The sequence below is a fragment of the Danio aesculapii genome, chromosome 3 (assembly GCF_903798145.1).
Source record: "Danio aesculapii chromosome 3, fDanAes4.1, whole genome shotgun sequence".
Classification (NCBI taxonomy): Eukaryota; Metazoa; Chordata; class Actinopteri; order Cypriniformes; family Danionidae; genus Danio; species Danio aesculapii.
Genome location: NC_079437.1, coordinates 17,926,249 through 17,948,196, shown reverse-complemented (window position 1 = coordinate 17,948,196; position 21,948 = coordinate 17,926,249). Strand labels below are relative to the sequence as shown.

Sequence of the window (21,948 nt, the reverse complement as noted above, 5' to 3'; positions counted from 1 at the left end):
AGGCCGTGTTTAGTAAAGGTGATTAGTGTAAATAAAGATCCCTACTGTTATTGGCCATAGACTTTTTGAATCATTGGGCCACTTTTAGCCTTCACCCTAACTTCCCTAGCAACACCCAGCCTTCCCCTAACACATCCGAACTTCCCTAAAAACCCTCAGCCTCCCCCCAACAAATAACATTCTACAAGTTTCCTTTTGCAAACATAGGACTTCACTCACTCATTGTTTTCTTATTAGGGACATTCATTTTGAACTGTAACAGACAAAGATGTTCATTAATGTTCATCAAGGTCATTAATCAGTTGTATAACGTGCTTTCTGTTAAATCTTTTTTAATGTCAGGTTAATTTAATAGAAATTCAGGCAGAAAATTCTACAATTAGATAGCAAAGTGGAACAAAAGATATCTTCAGCCACTGCCATATCACTTTGTAATCCAAGGCCGGTTGGACTTAAACAGATATATATTAAATAAATATAGACCTAAGCTTGTATATATGCATATTTAGCAAAAAAAAAACTTGAAATGCATTGTTTCTTTGCCTGATTAAAGGGATAGTTCACCCAAAAATGAAAATTCTGTCATCATTTACTCACCCTTGGCTTGTTCCAAACCAGTAAGATTTGTTTTGTTTTGTTGAACACAAAAGAACATAGGAGAAATTTGGAAAACATTGACTTCCATAGAATTTGTTTTTCTTAGGATATCAGTGGTTACAGCTTTCTTCAAACATTCAACAATCTTTTATGTTCAACTAGGGTGAACTATCCCTTGCACCCTTTATCTTTTTTCATATTTTGTCCTTTCGAATCAAAGTTTGTAAAGATTCTCCTTGTAGCTGGTTGGTTTGGTCCATGTCTTTTATAATCAGGGCTGGACCATAAGGACTGTACGATGGCCCGGGCAAGCGTGCGAGATGCTTGGTACAGTAGACAGAATCGTTACTGGCCCGATTAAGTTTTGCCTGCCTTGTCACTAAAGTTTAATTTAGCTGCAACTGTTTGTCAATTGTGTGCAAATATGGTGCTTTCACACCTAGACGTTTGTTTCGGAACCTGTCTTGTTTGCGTAGTTAGCGCGGATCGTTTGGCATATGTGAATCTCGCAAGCACAATCAGATCTGTGCCAAAACAATCGGTCCAAAAGATCGCCTGAAACGAACTCTGGAGTGGATCAATTATAGTGAGAAAGCAAAATGATCCAACGAACTAACAAACCAGACTATATCACAGTGTATTATAGTTGTGTAGGTTAATAGCCATATATACAGCGATATGAAAAGAGAATTATGAGTAGGTAGGGATGTTATTTCTACTGGCATGGTTTCATGTTGAAATAGCACTGAGAGCTTTTATGCATTGACTGAAATACTATCTGATATTTTTCCTTATTTTAATTTTACAGTATTTTGTATTAGGCCTATTGTTTTGTTCATTTCTGCACTGACACCTTGAAAGAAAAATCAACATTGATCTGCTTCATGATTTGACTGCCGACTTGGTTGAGTTATTTCTCTTAAAAATTTAAACCTATAATGCATAATTATAGCCAACGCTTTTTAAATAGATAATCCGACCCCGGATTATTAAAGGGACTAAGCTGAAAAAAAAATAAATGAATGAATAAAAGCAGTTTTTAATTTTTTAAACCATTTTAAGGTCAAAATTATTAGCCCCTTTAAGCTATATTTCATTTAAGCTACAGAACAAACCATCATTATACAATAACTTGCCTAATTACCCTATCCTGCCTAGTTAACCTAATTAACCTAATTAAGCCTTTAAATGTCACTTTAAGCTGTATAGAAGTGTCTTGAAAAATATCTAGTAAAATATTATTTACTGTCATCATGACAAAGATAAAATAAATCAGTTATTAGAAATGAGTTATTAAAACTATTATGTTTAGAAATGTGCTGAAGAAATCTTCTCTCCGTTAAACAGAAATTGGGGAAAGAAATAAACAGAGGGTCTTATAGTTTAGAGGGTTTAATAATTCTGACTTCAACTGTATATATGAATATGCATGAGTATATATATGAGTATGTATACAATTATGTTTGGCTTTTGACACATTATTTAAAATATGTGGCTAAGAAATAGCTATTAACTTCTTTTTTTTGGTGGGGCCAGTAAAAAATTGGGCAGGGAAAGTAAAAATCGAAACCACTGGCCTGATCGGGTCAGTAGAAAAAATTCTTAGCATTGAACCCTGATAATGCTTTAATAATTAAAAAAATAATAATTGGAAAAATACTTTCATATTTACTGAAAAATTAGGCAGCCTAGGCCCCACATTGAAATGCGTGATTTTGATTTGTTAGTCATGACATTCAAGGTCACCTGTTTTCTAATTCTGATTATCGTCAAAATACATCTACAGCTGTATAATAATGTTCGACCTGGTATTCAAGCTTGATGCTACTTTATGTCTGTTGTTTCTTGGGCACACTCTCTCTTATTTCAGTGAAAGAGACAGGGCTGTTTTGGACATATCTACTATATTTACTGTAAAATTCAAATTTAAGACTTCTGTATTAATAGTAAACCTATTGTTGAAGGGTGTTAGTGTGAATGTTTTGTACACTAATGGACTATAAGATAATAAGTTAGATTAATACATTAACTACACAAAAACACATTGTACAATAGAAATCTACCCTAAATTTGAAAACTTTACAGCTGAGGAGAAAAATGAAAGTTTGAACCAATTTGTTTTACTAATAGGAGTTCTGTATCGAATACCAGAAGGGAGTAAATAAAATTTGTGGTGCATAGGATGGGAATCATCTGACAGAATACTCTGAGCTTTACTCAAAATTTGTCTATGGTATAACTGAGCCATTGTCATCTAATTTGTCCATGTTATTTTTCCTCCTACATTCACAATTTTCTCCAAACAACTCTTATTTTTCACACTTAGAAAATTGAACCAACAAAGCAAAGAAAAAGAAACAGTGACTGAATGTGTGAACTCTAAAACATTCACATGAGTGATTTATCTATATTAATCTATATTTATCTATAATTTATCTATATTTCTGTTAGCAGTTCAATCTTTGCTGCCCCTTCTTACACAAAATATTAGTATTAACAGAAAATGACTTTTTATTAACTATGACAGTACCCAAATACTTGTCTGTGAAATTAAAATAAAGTTCTTTAGATGTCATTATCAGTATGTTAGTCTTAAGCATATCTAGAAGTTAGAGTGCTCCAAAACAGTGACAAAATTCACATTTATAAGGTAATGTCAACAATAATTCTGCTTCTCATCAAATCTTCTGACCAATCAAATGCTCTTTAGTATCTAACATGTCCCGCCCTCTTCAAAACACTATGGGCTCTATTTTAACAATCTAGGTGCAAGGTCTAAAGCGCATAGCGTAAAAGCATTAAGGGTGTGTCCGAATTCACTTTTGCTATTTTAAGGATGGAAAAATATGCTCTGCGCCACGGCGCATGGTCTAACAGGGTTGTGCTTATTCTCTTAATGAGTTATGGGTGTGTTTTGAGAATAAACCAATCAGAGTCTCATCTCCCATTCCCTTTAAGAGCCAGTTGTGTCGTGCCATGACGCATTTGCTATTTACATGGTGGACTTTGTAAGTAGAAAAACTGAATGCTTCACTAGTGAGAAAACAGTTAAACAGAGCATCTGCAGCACGAATATAAAGAATGAGCCTCCTCCAATTGGCCTTTACTTTCACTTTCACTTTCACTTTTTCGTGGATAAGGAAACGTGCTGTACGCACTCCACTGAAGATATCCATGAGCCTACATAATTAATTTCGTTTGTAAAGTGCAAAGATTTGTAAACAAATAAATGAACAATAATAATGAAATGTGCTCAAAAAACTGAGATCTATCCAAACACACGTCCTATGCCCCATATGGTCCAAAATCCAACAGGTGAACAAATCTAAGCTTGTTTTTAATACAACAAATACAAATATACATATAATAAATAATAATACTAATAATAACATTATACAAAAGCAAGTTGTTGTGTATAAACTGAAAAAAGCCCCCCGAGGCATGAAGGCAGTGGTTATTATATTTATGTAGAACGTAATAATTTTTGTAATATTTTATTCATTTAATTCTTTTTCATTTGTAAAGATATTTGCATATTGCTGTACATCCTGTGTGTTTTAAGCAATGTGTAAGTGAGGCGCACAACTAAAGCGCTCTGCGCTGGACTTTAGACCTGCTTTCAGTTGGTCTATTGCGCAGTCTATTTCAGATCCTCTAAATAGCAACGCATCAACAATGCGCCTTAACACACCTCTTTTCTAGACTGGAACACCCATGAGTCCACAAAGTGGTGCAAATAGATTTGCTATTTATACAACATGGTGGAAAAAAAGGAAAATTAAGGTTGCGCTGGTCTGAAAATAGCAACACGTCGGGGCAAACCGGGGCAAACACTTCTTGCGCCTTATTGCGCCGGGTGTATGATAGGGCCCTAATTCTATATGCACTTAAGCTCAACCACTCTCAATGGCACAGCTATGGACATAAACAAAATGAAATTGGCTGTTTTTAAAAAAGGGTAGGAACTAATATATATCCCGCTCTGTCTTCATGTTTCAGTTGAGATTGTCAAACTAAATAAAATAAAAAATATTTAAAAAATGCACATTTCAAAGCACTTCAGGGACCCTTTAAAATGCTCTCTAATAAGTGATATGACTGTACATAATCTCTTAAACGTCCTTTTTGTTTGAACTTGGCTAAAAGATGTTGTAAACAGCAAAAAACTTCAAGTTTCATTAGTCAACAACCTAAATGTCTAATCAAACTTCATGTGTAATTATTTACTTATGTGCAGGAAGTAAAATGGTCATGCACGTCATAAAATAAACCCCTTCATGGTGATACACACTCTTCCCTCAAATCGGGGTCCTGATGAAAACTCTCTCAGATTTATTTTGTTTATTTTATACTATCCTGTGTGACCCAATAACTGATTTACCCTTTTATTGCATTCAGACCAGGGTAACCCAATGGCAACTCCAGCATACGTTAGGGAGCTGCAGCAGACCTCCCAGCCTCAAGGGGGCAGTGTCACTCCTACAACAGGACAGGCCTCAACCGTGACGGCAGGCCCTCAGCAATTCCTGGCTGAACTTCAAACTACAGGAGCCACGCCCTCAGCAGCCCCGCCCACAGGTCGGACCACGCCTCCCACTTCACAAGCACAGAAGAGCCAGGCGATTGCCCAGGCTCCACCCACACAAGCCCCGCCCACTCAAACTCAGTACGTCACGGCTGAGATTCAGAGCTCACCTACACAGTCCAGCAATGCTCAGAACACACCACAGTACATTGTTGTCACAGTTACAGGTAAGAACTAATCAACCCCTTGATGAATGGCTATGATGAATGAGAACAAAATATATACGCTCAAAATTACGCTTGCTGTTTGTTCAAACTACTTATTTAAATGAGCTAAAACATCACAAATCTTTAGTTTCTTCGCAAAAAATCTATTATGTTTATTCCACTTAACTCTAGGGATGTAATGATTCACCTGACTCACGATTTGATATGATTCACGATACTAATCTCACGATTTGGTCAATTACTTGAAACAAATTTAAGGTGAAGAGCCCTTTAATTGCTCTCCTTTGAGCAAGCGGAGCTGCAAATCATCCCGTTGGCGTGGTTTGGCTAATTAATGATTATTTTTTGTGTATAGACGTCTGTGACACTAGTTTTTCACTGTGTTGACGTTTTATGTGCATCATATTTGTTGTTCTGTTAAGAGTTTGTAAACGTCTTTTTGCAGTATTTGCACATTTGTCTGCCACACTTTACCGCTGTCATTTTACTCTGCCGCCCCACCTCTTGCTCACCGCTTATGTGCAAGTAAAGCAAGATTGTGCCTGTAACAGCGCCCCCTCTGTTCAAAACCGGTATTGCGATTCATTCGGTTTGAATTGGCACATATTTGAATAGATTTTCAACTGACTCACGATGAATCGTTACATGCCTACTTAAATCTGTAAAACTTTTAACTTAATTTCTTTATGTTGCCCCAACACTGATCACTTCTGTGGAACCCAGCATTTTTTTTTCAGCGTATATAGATATATGTGTGTGAAAACAAAAGCCTTTGATCATTTTCATGCATGGATATTTTGACATACAATTTTGGTAATAGATCTTTCATCTGATTATGCTAATTGAACTGTATGAAGGCAACATATACTTTTTATATCTTCCCATCCCTCTTTACTGATGCCTCTTATCTGATAATGTGTCAACTTGCCACTCACCTGCGATCAACCAATATCAAACCATAAGCATTCAATCAGATCTCCATGCACAAATTAAGTTTGTCCTTCAAGAAGCTGTTATACAATACCATAGGGAAGAATTTCTTGCTGACTATAAGAGTTTTGTCTTTTCTTGTATTTCTCTAGAGGGTTCTCTACACTCCAGTGACTCTGTCTCAGATTCCAGTCCTCCTGCTGCTGTGGTCCAGACTGGAGTTCCCACACAGGTAGTGCAGCAGGTACAGTCGGCCCAACAGGTAAAACTAACCCTAACCCACAAAACCATGTGCACACCTCTGAAGTGCCATACAATAGTGTTAAATGAACAAATAATTCAAATAGAAGTCTTCAAAAGTACTTGGTCAAAGTACAAAAAGTACTTGGTAAAGTAATTGGTCAAAAATGACAGCTTTGCATTTAGCTTTACTCAGTTCACTCAAGTCCAGTGGTCTAAATAGATAATGACAAAAATATATACAGTAGAAACCCTCTGGAATTATTTAGCTTATCAAAATTTGATGATCACAAATAACACTATACATGAATAAACCTATTCGATAACTATGAGACAACATAAATAGTTTTGATCTGCCTTGTAACATAAAAAATACAAACCAATGTGAGTTTCTTGCATGGTGTTTTCTTTCGTGCAATATGGTGTAATTAAATAAATTTCAGTTAGATCAGAGGACATGCTGCTGAAGCTTAGAAAACTGGGAGAGGATTTCTAAACACCTGGGCTTTAGTGAGTTCACAGATGGGGAATTCAGCACTGCTTGTGGTTTGAGTTTTCTAGAACAGCAGTTCGTAGAAAAGCAGTCCTAAAACATATGAAGCTCGACCATAGAAGGATTTTTTTCTGCTATTAGAAAAAACACAAACACACTACCGTTCATGAGCATTTATAGTCACCACATAGAAAAACCAATTCTATCCATTTTTTAAAAATAAATGTGTTAATGTTTTACCCATTTTAAAGGGAAAGTTCACGCAAAGCTGAAAATTCTGTCATCATTTACTCACCGTTCGTTTGTCCCAAACCTGTGTTTGTTATTATTTGATATTTTTCTGCTGAGCTTAAAAGAAGATATTCTGAAGAAAGCTGGAAACTGGTACAGGGTGTCCGCGGGGTCTTAATTCAATTCAATTCATGTTTATCTCTATAGCGTGTCAAAGCAGCTTAACATAGTTCTAGCAAAGAGCAGATTTCAGAGTTGAAGTTCAGTTTTAGTTCAGTTCAGTGTGGTTTAAATTTCACTGCTGAAAACACTGAAGAGCAACTCCACCGAAGCGCAGCTCCACAAGTACCGATCCGAGCAAGCCAGAGGCAACAAAAAGGCAAAATTTTAGGCCTTAAAAGGTCTTAAATCTACTGAAATATTGTGTTGCTGGTCTTAAATCTTTTTATTTAACAAGTCTTACTTTGTTCATGTATAGCTACCCAATCTGGCCATTAACACCCATACAATCGCCAACAACCCCAATCTCAATAAAACGTTTAACTTTTAACTTATTTCAAAATAGCATTTGATTACTTTCCTTACAGTAACATCTGTTTACATGTTTTCCATTTATTTACTGCAGAGGATACAGACCTGACCTAGATTTTTAAAATTATTAAATTATTATTATCTAATACCTAATATCTAAATTACTATTATCTAATAATTTTTTGATAGGTCAAGTGAAAATCTTTTCCTAATGGGATATTCGAAAAAAAACATCCGTACCATTTAGCCCTGCATAAGTTTAAAATTTCATTCATAATGGTGTTAAAATTTCTAAAACCTGCAGAAACCCCGTGGTAAACATTGACTTCAATATTATTTGTTTTCCCCACTATGAAGGTCAGTGTATAACAGATACCAGCTTTCTCTTAAACACCACTTAGTAGATTTACAGCACAGCTGTAATTCTCCAAAGATTCTTGTAAATCTTCTGGTAATCTTTTTGGAAGGTTAACAAACTGTATATCAACAGGAAAGCAACTAAGGGTATGTGTAAAAATGGAAACCCTATGCATTTTGACTATTCGTTTGTGTTTTTTGGACCTGAAAATGCTACTTTTGAAAAAATGTTTTCACAGTACGAGTGTTAGAAAACAATACTGTTTTTGTCTCCATGTAAGCTACAAATGTGATAATACAATTAATTGTTCGGTTTATAGGCATGCACTTGATAAACAAAACGTGTATGTGCGCAGACACTCGGCTGGCATGAATAATACAGCATTTTTATTCGTTTTTGTGGATCCATGTGAATGGGTACTATTTTGACAATGTTAGCATCTGAATGCGAAACCTTTCAAAAACTAAAAAGGAAAAACCTTTAGGCTTTAAATGAATCATTGTTGAATAAACATGTCCTACATGTCAAAGTGTACATGATCCATCACAAGAATCTATTCACCTTATTCTCCGCGTACGAGTGGGCGCAGCCATTTGAATTATTTTGGCTCGAAACTTCCGGTCTCATTCACTCCCATTCATTTTTAAACGTTAAAAACAGCTCGTTTTGCTGCTTGGTGTTGCAAACTGATATTTTCTTAATATATTATTCTACTTTGTCTGTACTGTAATGCAAACACTTGTTTGTAGAGTAAGTAGTTTGACCGTTTTTTTGCCGTTTATTATTCCTAGTCATTTCTCCCATAGGCAGCTGAAACGGAAGTTCTAAAACAATCGCAAAAACGCGGGCACTTCCGCATTGAAGAACAAGGTCAATATAATATGCAGTTTTATATTTTATCATTTGTCCAGTACAATAACATTTATAGTGCAAGACCCCAAGAGGTGATTTGTTGTTTTTATCAGAATTATGTTTATTTTGTGCATAAAATTAATGAAAAGTGACATTTTGGCATTTATAGCATTACAAAATAATTATATTTCAAATACAAAGTGCTGGGCAGCACGGTGGCTCCGTGATTAGCACTGTCGCCTCACAGTAAGAAGGTTGCTGGTTCAAGCCCCAGCTGGGCTAGTTGGCATTTCTGTGTGGTGTTTGCATGTTCTCCCTGTGCTGGCATGGGTTTCCTCTGGGTGCTCCGGTTTCCCCCACAGTCCAAAGACATGCGCTATAGGTGAATAGGATGATCTAAATTGGCTGTAGTGTATGAGAGGGTGTGTGAATGTGAGGGTGTAAGGGTGTTTCCCAGTACTGGGTTACAGCTGGAAGGGCATCCGCTGTGTTAAACATATGCTGGATAAGTTGGCGGTTCATTCCGCTGTGGCCCCCCCGCTGATGAATTAAGGGTCTAAGCCTAAGGAAAATGAATGAATGATACAAAATGCTGTCCTTCTTATCTTTCTATTCAATAAACATTACTGAAAAAATAGGGCAGTTTCCACCAAAATATTAAACATGTTAATAATAAATGTACAGTCAATCGATTACAATGATTTCTGAAGGATCATGTGACACTGAAGACCTGCTATATTTACCCTAGCTGTCACTGGAAAAAAAAAACGTTATAATACATAACAGATAAATAGATAAAAGATGGATACTAAATTAAATTGAGCAGTATTCAGGGTAACATGATCTGTAAATCACTGTCCCAGAATAAATGGCTTTTTTATACCACAGATATGACTATAGAGTCTTTAATTTCATTTTAAATACAAGCACTATTCATTTCTTCAGGGGTAAGATTTTTTCATTGAGACTTTTTATTGTCTGAGATGGTTCCTTCTGTAACTTTCTTTATTCTATGGAAATACTTTCACACAAAAAGCTGTGAACTGTGACCGGGTTTCAATAAAATAGACAGTGGTTTGTCATTCTCACAATAGCTTGTTCGCTGTGCTAATGTAGTTCATTTTTCAATTTATCAACAGAGGTCAGTGGTTCAAGCCACATCTCAGACAACAAAAACAGAGCCGGGCACGCAGCTGAATGTCACCAGCCTACAGTCTGTGCACCTGACACAGGAGGTGAGCAGTAACACTCATGCAGATGTGCTATTATGTTAGTAGAGACTGGCTTTGCAGTTTATTAGATTCCTATGATGTCCACTGTCTATCTCTATCTTTCGGTAAAATGCATTTCATTTCAGAAGACATTTCATATTTCATTTTCTAATGTTCACACCTATCTACTTTTTAATGTACTGCAGTGAAGGGGTCATGACATGGATTTCTGATAATATAATATAATAAATCCTTTAAATTTGATTTATAATGTTTTTTTCAAAATACAGAGATGTTTTTAACTCATTCTAAACCTCTGTATGTTTTTTAATTGTTTTCAGTGGAAATGCATTCAGTGCAGTATTTGTTTTAAAGAAACACTCCAGTTTTTTGGAAATATGCTCATTTTACAAGTTCCGTAAAGTTAAATACCATTTTTTAGAGTTAGTTACCATTTTTGAAACTATTTAGATGATTTTCAGGTCTGGTGGGAGCACTTTTAGCTTAGCTTAGCATAAATCATTGAATCAGATTAGACCATTAGCATGAATAATTATATGAAAAATTTATATTTATATTTAGAACATTTTTGATCATTTTCCCTTTTAAAAATGGACCTAACTGTATCAACATTATTTTGTGGGCCGATATGACCTGTGCTCTCATTCCAATTTAATTCAATTCAATTCACCTTTATTTGTATAGCGCTTATACAATGTAGATTGTGTCAAAGCAGCTTCACATAAAAGGTCACAGTAAATAGGAACAGTGTAGTTCAGTTTGTAGTGTTTAAGTTCAGTTCAGTTGAGCTCAGTTCAGTGTGGTTTAATAATCACTACTGAGAGTCCAAATATTGAAGGGCAAATCCAACGATGCGCAGCTCTACAGATCCCGAACCATGCAAGCCAGTGGCGACAGCGGAGAGGGAAAAAAAACTTCACTAATGGCGGAAGTGAAGAAAAAAAACCTTGAGAGAAACCAGGCTCAGTTGGGCACGATCATTTTAATTTCTCCGCTGGCCAAACGTCTTGTGCAGAGCTGCAGTCTCAGTGGCGGAGGCTGGAAGCTGGCCTTAGCGAAGACTCGTCTGTCTCTGGAGCGTCACAGGAATCAGTCTCATGTTCTCCACTCTTCCATGACCATCACAGTAGCTGCTCAGGATTCGGCCAGGTCCAGGATATGGAAACCTTGGGATCATCTCGTCGTTGGTCTTGGATCGAATCAGTGACTCTGCAGAGTCTGAGGGCCTCGGGAAGAGTATCCCCAGGTGGAAATGGAGAATAAAGAAAATAATTAGCGTAGCTGATGTTCACAGTGTATATCAACAAGATGCATAACCTGTGTGGAAGCCCCCTAAGTGGTGCACTAAGTGTATGCTTTACTATACAGATAGGTCCATCATTCCAGCATAATGATAATATGCAGCACCTGAAAATAGTCCTCAGCTAACTAAGTAACAGTATTATTAAATATGAAAATTATTAAAACCCTGTTTTGACATTTTTGGGCGAGTTGTTTATCTTTAAGAGAGCTATAATGAGAGTATTTCCAAAAAAAGGGGAGTGTTCCTTTAAATCATCAGCTTCATGACGAGGCACTGTGTCTGTTTCAGTTCACTGGATTTGTTTTCTGTTGCGGCAAGTTAAAGATTGTTTAGCATGGAACATACAGCACTCATCTTTGCCATTTGCCAGTCAGCTGTCCAGTCACAGGGGAAATACCTCACCGATCAACTGTCACAACATTCTTGTTGCAAGTTGTACATTGTACATGCAAGTGACATCTACAAACAAAAAACATAGAACAGGAGGAGGATTTAAAATAGCTCTACACTGGGAACATTTTAGACAGAAACAAGTGCACTTAAATCAGTTATTAATGTATGAAAATTAGTCTCTAGATTACTGTACAGCACGTCACTTTCCAAACATACCACTACCAGACATTCTCTGTCTCTCTAAATGTCTCGCTATGCTAATCTTGCATAAAAACCACCACAATGACACTTCATTTCAACATGTATTTTCCTGTCTGACGCAAAACATGCTGGGAAATAGAAATCTGCTTTTCAGTGTTCAGCTTAATGCAATTACATTTTGTGTTGACGTAACTTTTGTCCTATTAAGTTCAGTGAACTTTCATTGACATTTGAGTACAATGAAATCATTTCATTTAATTATTTGCATTGTTCAGATTTACAATGTGCCTGTGTGATATCTCAACTCTGTGACTTATTTTTGAAATAAATGTTTGAAATAAATGCTTTGCTTATAATACGGAAGACATTGTAAGCTATGAAAATTACAGAATTGTGATGTCCTTGGTTTCTCATGTCATGACTCATTTAAAGGCACAGTATGTAAATTTCTCCGCTAGAGGGCACATATGTATAACAAACAAAGGCGTAGTTTGATGATATCGTGACCTAGTGTGGAATCATGGGTGTTATGGTCTTCATTACATCCTATGGGACTAATGGGTGAGCAAAAGTATTAAAACCTTATTATCATGGCAGTATAAAGCAGAGTAATATGATATTGCTTTAAAATGATATTGTATTGGCAGCGATTTTGTATTGGCAACCATTTGCATGCTGTTTATGCATCCCAGGTGCCTAGCATTCTAACCATCTGCTGTGCCTTGCATTTTGACAGGGCACTCTGTGCAGTTACTCTGTGCAGAAAAAAGACCTGAAGTCATGCACTCCAGCACAAAGATTGTTGATACAGTGCAGTGTTTCCTCTAGAATTTTTTCCAGCTGTGGCGGCAGGCCTTTTACACAGATCTACAAATGTCGTGATGCAGTATTACGCAGTAATTGACGCAGTATTAAGTCGAGATCGTATACATGCAATACGAGCATGCAAATCTTTTTGCTTGCGTGGCGATTTCCTCTGCTCTCAAATAAACGCTGCTGAAGTGCGATTTGGTCCGTTTATATAAGAAGTGTGTCTACAACATTTATTAGATTTGCTTGGAATATTTATGAATGTCTTCAATAGACCTACAGAGCGATATTAATGCATCCTGAAGTAAAGTGAAACAGCTATAAACTCATACATTGTATGCAGAGCCTTAGAATTTTATCTATAAAGTATAATCATCAAAACGCTGTTCATCATAACTGAAAGCCTGTGTTTGTCGTGTTTGCTGGCCATCACGCACCTGTCAGTTAGTCAGCATGTCACCTTAAAGGGTTAAACAAATAACGCACAGCACTACAATGTTTACAGAAAAGTTCATTCTGTTATAATTCACTTACATTTTAATACGTTTTGGTACAATTATAACCCGCTATAAAAAACAACAACGATCTACACGAACACGGGGAGAACATGCAAACTCCACACAGAAACGGCAACTGACCCAGCTGAGGCTCGAACCAGCGACCTTCTTGTTGTGAGGCAATTGTGCTACTCACTGTGACACCGCACAGCCTATTATTGAAGATTTTTTAACTAATTATTTTAATTATTTTTCTAAATTATTTTAATGATTATAAAGATTTTTATAATCATTCAAGATTTTTTTAAATGAAACTTAGATGCATCACTTGCTTTTGTTCATATCTCGGACAGTTTTACCTATTAAAGTTCATTAAAATATTAGTGACAACCAAACATGGGTTGCTCTACAAATATATATTTTTATTATGGCAAGAATAAAAGCTTAAACAGTAGAATTACAAAAAATACAGATTTTTTTTAGATGTAGCCCGCTCCACAATTGACACATTACTGTCTGGTTAGTTTCTGTCCTCTACTTATAAGCTAAAAAGGCAATAATCGTCCAACATTCCTGACCATTATCATCAATAAAGCCTAGAAAAATAGAGCATCAGTATATTGTAAACAGATAGGTTCAAATATTCCATTCCAGTTATCAAAGAAATAATTTCTTACTTAATTACTGTTTTTGGACTATTAAATTGTTTTCAAGAGTTCACACTTAGCTGATGATTAATTTTAAGCTACTTTGGCATGCTGTCCTGGGAGAGAGCCCTGAGCTTATAAGATCCTCGAGCCCGGGGCTCCCTCCCGTTGCAAGGCGAGAGGGGAGTTTGAGCTCAGGTAGATCTCGAGAACTACCCTGCTGTAGTAACTAATGAACAGATAGTGATTGCTCTTAGGACATAACAATTTACTAGGAGCATGTCTATGGTGCCGATTTGGATTAGTCAATTAACTTAAGTTGCATGTTTTTAGTTGCATGTTTTTTGCATGTGGAAGGAACCCAGGGGAAACCCACGTGAGCACAGGGAGAAAGTGCAAACTCTGCACAGAAGCGTCTGCTGGTTTGGTAAAGCCTGCAACCAGAGACGTTCTTGCGGTGAGGCAACAGTGCTAATCACTGGACCACCATGTCACCCATCTAGGAAAAAGGAGGAGTAGGGGTGGAAGGGGGAATTCTTCAAAACGAAGATAGCAGTGGAACGTAACCCAGGGTATTTGTAGTAGCTTAGGAGTCATCTGATTGGTGCATTGAGAATTGGATAATGCGGATCCAGCTGCTAGCAGTCATAAGCACGTGATCCTCTCGAAATTAGTTACTTAAATTCAAAATTAATGATGAAAAAACATATTTCTTTAACTGTGTGTCAAAACCACCTGTGTTTCCACTTTTGCCATGACCTCTTTTGGCTTTAACAAACTTATCCATCTTTCCTCCTCTTCCACAGCTGTTGCAATTTCTAGCCGAGAAGAATTGTCCATCTGGTTATCTCTTTGACCACGCATGGATGGATCTAAAGATATCTGTACAGTTGCACCTGTTTCAGACAAAATCTCTTCAAAGTGATTAATATTCAACTCAAATGAAACGTGGCGCCGCACAAACTGTTCGCTCGAGTCTCAAAACATTTTGTGCACTCCGCCAGCCGAAGTCATGTCGCACCCAAAGCGAACATCCGGAAACACAGCGATGACATCACATTTGCCGCGTGCACTCAAGCGAACTTGCGAAAACGTCAAGTATGAACCAGTCTTAATACTAAAGTAAATAGTAAAATCACCAAAAAAAGCAGTGCAGTGCGGCACATGTTTTTAGAACTGAAAACTGATGCAATGAGAGATGAGCGCGATACGACACTAAAGCAGTGGAGGTTTTATTATGCCATAGTCCACCGCTCTTCACATGGAGAAGCAGCAAAGCACTGTTGCTCCTCTGTGCAGTCCAATAAAACACACAACATATCGAGTGTGTGAGACGCCATTAGCATGGCCACACAGGACATGCTCTTTGTTACTAGTTAAAAATGCTAATTTCTCTGGATTTGAACATTCTTTGGAGCATTTGGGATGTTATAAGTAAATAAGTCAGCAAAATAAAACATTGTTGTAATGGTTTTTAGAATATTTTAACGAAACAAACTTACATATTGTGCCTTTAAAGCAACAGTTTGTTTAAAAAAAAGTCTTAACCAGTCTTTTTGCAAAGTTCTTTAAGCAGACAGTTGTCTAACCATCTGTTGGATTTCAGAGCACTATTTTCAGAGAGGGAGAAAGTAAATTGAGGAGACAGAGACAGATAGAGGATTGGTTGGAGCATAGGCCAGCAGTTGTACTACTAGAGAAGCACACTAACCCATTTGGAGAGAGTTTATCTTACGCTTCTGTTGATGGAGGTTTGATGGACTTCTCATCTGTACCTGTGGCCTATTCACCCGTCAGCTTCTCTCTTCCGCTGGTGGCAGTGGGCTGGGAGACAGACGGGGTCTCCTACACCTCTGCTCCTGTGCCAGATGTGCAGTCTTTCCTCTATGAGATGCCTTCAGCCCATAGAGTAGGTGACTTTAGTTAAACACAGTGTGTAGGTGAAGCTGTGCTTAGTCAGTGAGAGTCAGTTGATTGTGTTAGATTGTAGTGCAGTGATTTCCAACCTGGGGTTCATGTTCTACGCAGTTTATATTGTGTACTTTATTACAAAAAAATAACTTAAATAAAATTAACTGCTATTAGTGGTGTAACAGATCACAAATCTCATGGTTCAGATCACACTACGGTTTTTGAATCATGCATCAGACCATTTTTTTGATCAGCAAAAAAGGGAGGAGACAAATGTCATTTGCTTTTCATACAAAATTTTACTGAAAAAAACATTGGTTTTGACAAATAGAACCTGTAATTTGAATAAAAATAATAATCAAGAAAGAACCAGCTGAATAAGAGGAAAATATTCAATATGAAAAATGATCTTTGCTACTGTTGCTTATAATGCTAATTATAGAAATCTAACATCTTGTACAACATATCATATTTATTTTCAATTAATGATTCAACAATTCACACAAAACATGTTCAGTGACATCATTTTAATGGTTGTTTGTTGCCACCCATTGGTTACACAATGTAATCGCTACAACATTCACCAGCGTCAAGTTCCATTCAACAGTGATTTTGATCTTTACCATAAACATCAGCATTTATATCTGAGCTATAAACTGTTCTCCCAGTACTTCTGTGTTATTTAATTGTTTGTAACTAACTGAAAAAGTGTAAAAACTGAATCTCTCTCAATCAAACGCATCAATCTGATCAATCTGAATGCAGCGATTAGAAAGATAAATAAACATATGCAAATTATCATTTATCATTCATGTTGCGTGGGTTTGAATTGAGATGCGAATCTTTTAATGTATAATTGTGCAGCTTTACACTGAATGCATGAATGCAGGCTAAACAGTGACAGAAAACACCTTTAATTAATACCCTAAGAAAGCATTTAGGCCCCACCACAACTTTTTCCATCACCATTATTTTTACAGAGAAGCCAAAATGCTTTCAAACACATGATTTGAATGATGCGGGAGGCAATCTCTCTGCAATTATTATAAATGTTAAATTAACCTACAAGTTAAAAAAAGGTTATCAATCTGTAGGTTTCAGTTATAATCGATAACACTTTATTTTGATGGTCCATTTGAGTATTAGTAGACGGTCTGGTTAATATCTGCTGATACTGCTCCTTCAACAGACATTTAACTGACTATAAGAAACTTTGCAAGTACATGTCAATTTACACTAACCCTAACCCCAACCTAACAGTCTACTTATAGTCTAACGAGAGTTAGTTGGCATGTAGATGCAATGTAACTTAAAATCAACAAACGGACCATAAAATAAAGTGTGACCTTTAAATCTTCCTATTTCAGACAAATATCTTTAAATATTTGTATTTAGAATCCTGAAAATAAATTCTACAAAATGTAAAGCAGCACAAGCATTTTCAAGATTGACAATGATAAGAAATGTTTACGAAATGGACGGTAAAAATTCAGCTTCAAAAATATGCTACCATTTAAAACCAGTATTCTAAATTGTAATAAAATTTCACAATATTAATGTTTCATCTTTTCAAAGAAGTTTCTTAATGCTCTGCAGTGCTGCGATTGCTTAACAAAAATACAACAAAATTTTCAGCTTTTGATTGTTTGTTAGTTGAAAAGTGAATTTTTGGTCATTTCCAGTGTAATACAAGTTGAGCACATTTCTATTTTGATGTGGATGATCGTTTTGGGTGGTACATAAGATTAAAAGGTTGGGAAACACTGATTCAGTGCATTAAACATGGCTTCACACTTTTTTTAAAAAAAGGTTAAAGCTGCAAAAGTGTGACGATGTGTATTTTGTGCACCATAGGTACAGCAGCAGCTCCAGCAGGTGCCTGTCCAGCATGTGTACACTAACCAGGTGCAGTATGTGGAAGGAGGAGAAGCAAACTACACCACCAGCACCATGTGAGTATTTACAGGAAGCATCTGTGCTGAATCAGCCATAGGGCTTTTCACACCATAAATGGCTCCTGTATAGTGAGATTATATGTATTTCCCGAGTAAACAGGTAACTCTCTGCTGAAACCTCTGTCAACCACTGCTTATGGAAACTGCTATTTACCTTTACTCTTTAAGGAACAGTGAACTTTAATCTGCAAATGGGCTCATTTACAAGCTATCCAGACTTAAACAGTAGAGTTTTATCATTTCTGAACCCATTTAGCCGATCTCCGGGTCTAACAGAAGCAGTTTTAGCTTAGCTTAGCATAAATCATTGAATCAGATTATACCATTAGCATCTCACTCAAGCCATGTAAAAAACTATTAATTTTCCTGTTTAAAGCTTATTTTTTTTGCAATTACATCATGTACTAAGACCAAGGATTTTATCTAGGACCTGAAAATAGTCCCCAGCTAGGTAACTAGGTAACAGTGCTGCGTAATATCATTGCGTCTGCTGCAGCCTTGTACAACAGCAAAGTTCCTTGATTATTACGCTGAAATGAGAGTTTAGTTCCTAGCTGTATCAGCCTAGAAAATACGTTTTTTAATAAACATTATGAGATGGCAAATGAACAGCCAGTGGTGGAAAGAGTACTGAAAAAATCATACCTAAGTAAAAGAACCGTTACTTGCCTAAAAATGTAGCACAAGTAGAATAAAAGTATCTGTTGTAAATATTACTCAAAGTATTAGTTAAAAAGTAGACCTTTCAAAAGTACTTAAGAGTAGTGAGTATTATGCTGTAAAAAGCTGATGCATTCACATCTAAGGATGGATGTGGATGTGTGTAAACGTAACATTCTGTAGTGCATTTCATTATTGCCCAGCAGGCACACAATGTCATAAGATATTAATATTAGGATGTCAGGAGACACAAAATTCAATGTCTAGCCAGTATCTAAGGACAACATTATTTTGATTTCCAATCATGACCTAAAATGACGCTGATATTTGGTTGATTTTAGCTTGTGTTAGAAAGTGACCAAAATTCAACGTCGAACCAACATCTTAAACCAGCGTCAAATTGACGTCAAATACTGACATTTATTTGTCAGGTATGGCAACCAAAATCCAACATCTGATAGACGTCATAGTGGTAACGTCCACACAACGACAAGCTGTAACTTCAATAGATGTTGATATTTGGTTGATTTTAGGTTGGATGTTTTCTAATCCCCATAGATAAGAAAAAATAAAGTAGTGGCTGCAGGTTAAAGGAAGTTAGTGGAGTAAAAGTACTGATACAGCACTAAAAATGTACTCAAGGGAAAGTAGTAATACACATTTTTAAAACTACTTAGTAAATTACAGTTCCTGAGAAAAAACTACTCAATTACAGTAATTTGAGTATTTGTAATTTCTTACTTTACACCACTGCAAATGAATAATAAATAAATACATTCATTTTAATTATTTTACAAACAGAATCTTTAAAAAATGCTAATTAATGATCCCAAATGTTCAGATATACTTTTTGTATCCTATTGTTAAAAGGTCACTTTTGTTTTTCACTTTGATCAAAGGTGACAGGCATTTACAGCTTTACAGTAGCAATGAGGTGTACATTTGTTACAGTGTTTATTAATCTTTGTAAATCTTAATTCAGCAACATACAGTGGTTCCTTGTTCGTTCAAATTAGCTCAGTTCCTTTTTATAAAATTTATCAATACATTTGTTTTATTTGTTAATGTTACTACAAATGGAAACTTGAGTGTTAGTGTTAAAAAAGTGTTAGCAATATTTCAAAAATAGTATAAAAATCTATTTTCAACTATTAATGTTTCAATAGTGTGTGCCACAACTTTCAGCAGGAATTAATTCATTAATTACATTTTAAAATGTATTACAATAGAAACAGTTGTTTCAGGTGTAATTACATTGGAAAATATTGTTTTTAGTGCATGCAAATAAAATAAACACAGCCTAAATGTGAAAACAGACTATTTTAAAAACATAAAATGTTGAGACCACAGACTTAAAATGCTCTGCACTTGCCTAGTCAATAGCCTTCTTTCACACAGTGATACCGGTAAATATGCGGAAAATTTCCGGAACGACTTTACAGGTAAATTAAAAAAAGCACTGTTCATACAGGCAAGGACGTTAAGTAATTTTTCCAGAAAAAACATTCACACATCCATTCCAAAATACCGGTAAATACTAACATCAATTACCAGAAATGAGCTCTAAACGATTACAACTTCGATGAAAATATATGGAGGAACACTTTCGCATGTCGAGATGTACATAATATGTGCGTGTGCTGGCGCTCACCGGCTGCTTCACATGCACATGCGTCAAGCAACTGAAGGAAGCAGGGCTTGAAGGTAAACAAACAAGGGCTTATCATAAGCATTTTATTGATTATTTTTTCCACAATTAAGAAGAAACATAGATATGTTATCTGACTAACATCTAGCAGCTAAATGTGTCTGGAAAAATATTGAAAGGCTTTTATTTTCATAAACAGCGCGGATGCGAATGCGTCTGAATGTTCTGATTGCCTGTAGTAGACGTATCATGTCAGCATGTTCTAATTGTGAACGTTCTCTTTCCGGCAATTTTCCTTCTCACACAGTGCAGCATTAAAGCAAATTACCGGTAATATTACAACTTCTCTTTCCGGAAAATTGCTGGTAATTTTCCGGAACGGTCTGTATGTGTGAAAGGGCCTATTGTCTTCAATAATTTTAGTAACTCACAGTTAGTTAACGCATGATTAAATAAAAACAGTTCTAATTTAAAGCTTCGCTCAAGGAAAACACTGTCTTTGATTACAACCCAGAATCCTAATAAACCTTTTCATTTGCTCACAGTCGTTCCAGCAGTTTCCCCTACACAGAGACCCCTCTGTACACCCAGAGCAGTGCGGGACAGTACTATGAGGCCACCCCTGCCTCTGGATCTGAAGCTGCGTCCCCGGGCACGCCTCTCACCGTCTCCGTCACCTCAGGATCCCCAGGTGTGCCCATGTTTGTGGCAGGGACGGGGCAAATTGTGGCCAACCCCACCACAGCGGCAGGCAGCGGGGTCACAGCAGTAGTAGCGGCCGCGGGGACGGCAGCTAACGGCTCTGGAGAATCTGCCGGCGAGGCTAACGGTAGCAGCGGCAGCTATGTGATCCAAGGTGGCTACATGTTGGCCGGCACAGGGACCGGTAGCAGTGGAAACGGTCACGGGTACCCGCACCCCACTCGCGCCTCTCCAGCCACCGTGAGTATAAATGAAGGCGAGGACAATAGCGTGCCGTCGGCAGACAAAAAGGTATGATGACAGCAGGGGGTGGAGTTTAATCGTCACCCATCGCCACTCACTGACTGCCCCACTCTACCCGAACCAGTTTAAACGCATGGTGATGATCTCATTGCACATGTCAGAGAGCACAGTGATACAAATCTGAATCTAGACCAGGAATATCTGTCCTTGCTCCCCACTGTTCTGTATATTTTGCTATTTTATTATTTACCACACACATTAGACTGAGAAAACCAGCTTGTTAAGGCCATGGCATACTTCAAACTATCTTATTTGTCTTCTTCGTGTTGATGTTTGATGGCAAAGAGTGGTATAGTATTTTTTAACACTCCAAATTACTCATAGAAAAGATGTGAAGCCACGAGGTGGGCTCTTTGTTGTGTGTGAACCCTCTGAGTCAAAGTTTCCAACCTCCAAAAGGTAAAGTCTCTCTTTGAGTGATCATACCAGCTCTGCTACTCAACTTCATATTCATGTGGCTAGTGTTGTTATTTTGGATGTTGATCTTCTGTCTGACTCCTGTGGAATAACAAACGAAATGTGGGAAAGAAATTGCACATCAAAAAGGGCGGCATTCCAGAACACACCCACCAATTCCGCCACAGACTAAAGCTGCGGTCACACTGGGCTTTGTGTGTGCGAAATTCCGTCGTATGGCGCTGCGAAAAGTAATTGATTAGAAATTTGCATAAACGAGCAGTTGGACAGGTGTACCTAATTAAG

At 36.9% G+C, this 21,948-nt stretch overlaps 1 protein-coding gene across 4 annotated transcripts in view; it reads left to right on the top strand.

Annotated features, from left to right (window-relative positions):
- rfx1a (regulatory factor X, 1a (influences HLA class II expression)) overlaps positions 1-21,948 on the top strand; it is a 64,044-nt gene that overhangs the window by 7,121 nt on the left and 34,975 nt on the right. For 2 of the 4 annotated variants that reach the window (XM_056453297.1, XM_056453296.1), the window contains exons 2-6: positions 4,996-5,349; positions 6,432-6,541; positions 10,124-10,219; positions 17,833-17,930; positions 20,787-21,183. In XM_056453297.1, the coding sequence (XP_056309272.1) occupies positions 5,010-5,349; positions 6,432-6,541; positions 10,124-10,219; positions 17,833-17,930; positions 20,787-21,183 (1,041 nt within the window). In that variant the 5' untranslated portion in view covers positions 4,996-5,009. Of the gene's footprint in view, positions 1-4,995; positions 5,350-6,431; positions 6,542-10,123; positions 10,220-17,832; positions 17,931-20,786; positions 21,235-21,948 lie in introns of all 4 variants that reach the window. The other 2 variants (XM_056453295.1, XM_056453294.1) reach the window with 1 other exon arrangement.